Source organism: Theobroma cacao, chromosome 3, assembly GCF_000208745.1.
Source record: "Theobroma cacao cultivar B97-61/B2 chromosome 3, Criollo_cocoa_genome_V2, whole genome shotgun sequence".
Taxonomy (NCBI): domain Eukaryota; kingdom Viridiplantae; phylum Streptophyta; class Magnoliopsida; order Malvales; family Malvaceae; genus Theobroma; species Theobroma cacao.
Window position 1 is genome coordinate 12,692,093 of NC_030852.1, and position 4,219 is coordinate 12,696,311.

The 4,219-nt window shown below is 34.2% G+C and overlaps 1 protein-coding gene across 1 annotated transcript; it reads left to right on the plus strand.

The window, feature by feature from the left end:
- Positions 1 to 360, plus strand: LOC108661142. The gene has a single exon (XM_018117031.1). It carries the CDS (start codon positions 1 to 3, stop codon positions 358 to 360), a length of 360 nt encoding a protein of 119 aa, XP_017972520.1.

Genomic DNA, 4,219 nt, shown 5'->3' on the forward strand with positions numbered 1-4,219 from the left:
ATGGAGAAAAGTTTGTCACTTATAAGCATACTTGATGCAAACAAGTTGACAAGCCCAAATTTCATTGACTGGTTTCGCAATGTCAAGATTGTCTTGAAACAAGAGAAAAAGGCTTATGTTCTAGATGGTCTTGTTCCCGAGGAACCTAGTGATGCTGCTACAAATGAGGACAAAGAGGCTTATAGAGTTTATATGGATGATCTCGATCAAGCCACATGTGTGATGTTGGCTAGTATGGCTCTAGATCTTCAAAAGCAACATAAAGCTATGAATGTTTTGGATATTATCCTAAACTTTAGAGAAATGTTCAATAAAAAAAGTCACACAGAGAGATTTGACATTTCAAAGGAATTGTTCTGATGTAAAATGTCTGAGGGAAGCCTAGTAAGGCCTCATGTGCTTAAGATGATAAGATACATGACTCGACTTAAGCAGTTGGGTTGGATTATGGATCATGATTTGAGCATAGACCTTGTACTTTCTTCGCTACCAGAGAGTTATTCACAATTTGTGTTGAACTTCAACATGAATAAGATTGAGGTAACCCTTTCAAGCTTATTGAATATGCTCACACAGGCTGAAAACACCATTGCAAAGGAGAAGTTTTCAGTTCATCTTGTTTCTTCTAAGAAAAATAAAAATAAGAAATAAAATTTTCTAAGAAAGACACGGATGAAAAGGCATCAACTTTGAAAGGTATGAAGCCTATTGGAGGAGTGAAGAAGGACAAGGATAATGACAAATGCCATTTCTACAGCAAACTAGGGCATTAAAGGCACAATTACAAGGATTATCTTGAATCCATCAAAGGGAAGAAACAAAAGGAAGCTTCCACATCAAGTATGAATCATATGATGATTTATTTTTCACTACTTGGTATATTATACCTTACTCTTTTTAATGGTTTTAATATGTATGACATATTAAAGGAACTAATCACAAGGAGTAGTGAAGAATAAGATCATGAAGGGGACAACCTTAGTTGATGGTGATCAAGCTTGTCGACCTATATTAAATTGTGGAACAATAAATAATTTTAGAACATTGAATGTTTTCATGACATGATTGTCAAGATGAGATGTTTTGGTTTTGGACCTATGGCTGAATATTTTATTTTATGTTTAGGAAACATAGATTTATATTTTGCTTGCATGGGATGCTTAACTTATATATATTTATATATTTACATTACATCTCATTTTATTTTGGAATTGTTCTAAATTATTTATCCTTAAGTATAACCTTGCATATATGATAATCAATACTAAGTCATAATGATATGATCCTTGTGAGATTATTTTTCTTTTGATTATGAATCAAAAAGAAAATTAATGAGTTGACTTAGATAAAATTGAGTCCTAACTCAATGAATTCGTAATAGGATTATGAACATATTTAGTCAAGAGTCATTCTTATTGAAATCTTAGATTTAAATTAAGATTGCGTAGAACTAAATAACAATTGATTATCATATTGAATTCATAAGAGATGAATCACAAAGCAATCCAACCCCATTTAATCGCATGAACTAACCTTTGATAGGATTTCATCCCATAACCAATGATGAACAACTTATAATATGTATCTATACATAAAAGTTACGGATATAACGCCCCAAAACAAAGTAAATAAGTTTACTTGGTAAGATTTCTCTACATGATAGAAATAGTGGGAGCTAATGATACTTGAAAGGTCAAAGGTCATGAAATTATGAAATCCAATAGATAAGATCTATGCATAAAGATTGATTTAATGGGATGTATAAGGATGCATAATTCATGAGATGAATCCATTAAATACAAACCATTAGTGGGATGCATTGTAACGACCCATTCCTCGATCACTATTGGCGTTTGAGTTTTATGAGAAATCCCGTCAAGTTCTGAATGAGGCTTATTTGAAACTCTTGTTAATACATTATATTCATTCCACCAATTTATGTAATCGCTTTGAACTGTATAACTCTTTGCAATATACTTAAAATGAAAAGCTAGACAAATAAGCTAAACTTTTATTCCACATTATTGTATAAATACATTAAAGTTCATAATCTCCAAATGTACATTTGCATTAACACTAGTGTCTATTTACAAAACAAATTACACTATGAACGACTCGACCTTTAGCAGCAGAGTGACTCGGAATAAAGTGCTATGAGATGCCTTTACCTATCCGTGGTGGACAATAAATGCCGATGTGTCACAGCCCAAATCCCGGGCCATGATCGGTGCATGGGCCTAATGGGCATAGCCCACTAAGCCCAAGCAAGCCTTTTTATACAATCCTGATCATCATTCCCAACCATCATTTCTAAAACCACATATTGTAATTCTCTACTAAAATATTTCAGTAACATTTTATAGTGAACCAATACTCACCATTTTATTATGTCAAAATAATGTCACCCGTTTGCCAACTCATAGTGGCATTAGTAATCAAATATACATATTCGACTTATAACATGGATCCTAGCGGATTACATTACATATACGTATTCACAGGTAACAGACTCTTGACCGTCAGCGGAGTGACCGTGGGTGAAGGTATATCTACTGAGATGTCATACTACCTACCAAGAGGATAAGCATACGTGGACACTCAATCTAGGTCCCAAATGTCTTCAAATCTGAAAACATGAAGTTTAAAAACGTGAGTATAAAACTCAGTGAGTGAACACAAGAAGGGAACAAGCAATCGATAAGGAGAACTTGGAAATCATGATGCACTTATTTCAAAAACAATGCAATTGATTTAATTTCTTACTAAAAACCCCTCATTTCAAACTTTGATTAATAACCTCATAGTGTTGTAAAAACCCATGATCAATCCATGAAGTTAAATGGGTGAAAAATATGTCAAAATCAAGCAAGGTAGCAAGCAGGACAGCAAGTTTCTAGCTGCAGTGAGAAACAGTCTCAGTTTGCATATATTTCGGTTTTTCCAGAATATCTCCCACTACAGAAGTCCACTTGACCTGATTTTTAGACCATTAGAAAGCTAAGAGGCTGGGCCACAACTTTTATGTTTACTACTTTGCCCATTTCTAAACGGAAAGTGGTCAAAATCATTATCAAAGTGGAAGAACTGCACTAGAATTTTGGGACCACCTGAGAGTTTCTCGCTACAGTGAGAAATAGGGCCGGTTTATGCCCCCACCACCCGAGAGTTTCTTGCTGCAACGAGATTTAGGGCAGATGAAAATTAAGGGGTTTTCACATGCCATAAAATCCATCCTTACCATATTGCACATCAAAGTGAACACATTGACAATAATCAAGTTATCAATATTCAAAACAATCACATATTATAATCATAAACTTGCTATAACATCTACATATATAAACATATATCAACAAGTACACCACCCCACTTCATTCATTGTCATAGCTGGGTCATTATCATCGGCTTTTGCGCACTTTGTACTCGCACATAGTCGGGTCATCATCGGCTTATGCACACTCCCTACTCACACATAGTTGGATCATCATCAGCTCATGTGCACTCTTACATCGCACATAGCTGGGTCATCATTATCACACAACATTATTCATCAATGCACAACACATATTCATATCTATACATACCAACATAATATAAGAGCACATGGATTTATCTTTTTACATATTTCACATTTTCACAACATCAAAACATTTTATCAAGGGCTTGTTCCCATGCATAATTTAATGAAAACCAAGTAAAATCATTTAAATGCTTCATCCCAACACATATGTATTTCCCAAAAACACTTTGATGCAAGTTCACTCATAGGTCTTGTTGATTCTTTTGCTTGACTCTAACCTCAACTAATGCTCCAAATGGACATGTGAGGCCTTGTTAGAACCTATACACACACAATATCACCACCAACCCAAATTAGCATTAATATAATTCCAAAAGCTCTTTCCTAAATCAAGTTCTACTAGTTATTCCTAACTAGTTTCCAATTGCCATTAAATGGCTATCTATTCTCTCTACTCTAGTAACTCTAGAAATAAATAAACAAACCTCAATAATAAAACAACTCACAACTCTAATTACTAGCCATTATCAACAACCTAAAATCAATCCTCATTCATTACTCACCTTGGTGGATTTATAGTTGAATTCCTTCTCAAGAATACTCAAGCTTTCATGGAAAGTCTCTTTCTCTCTCTTTGTCTCTCTAAAATTTCCAACTAGTGAGAGAAAGTATTGAATAAAGACTTTTTAAGGGGTTTAA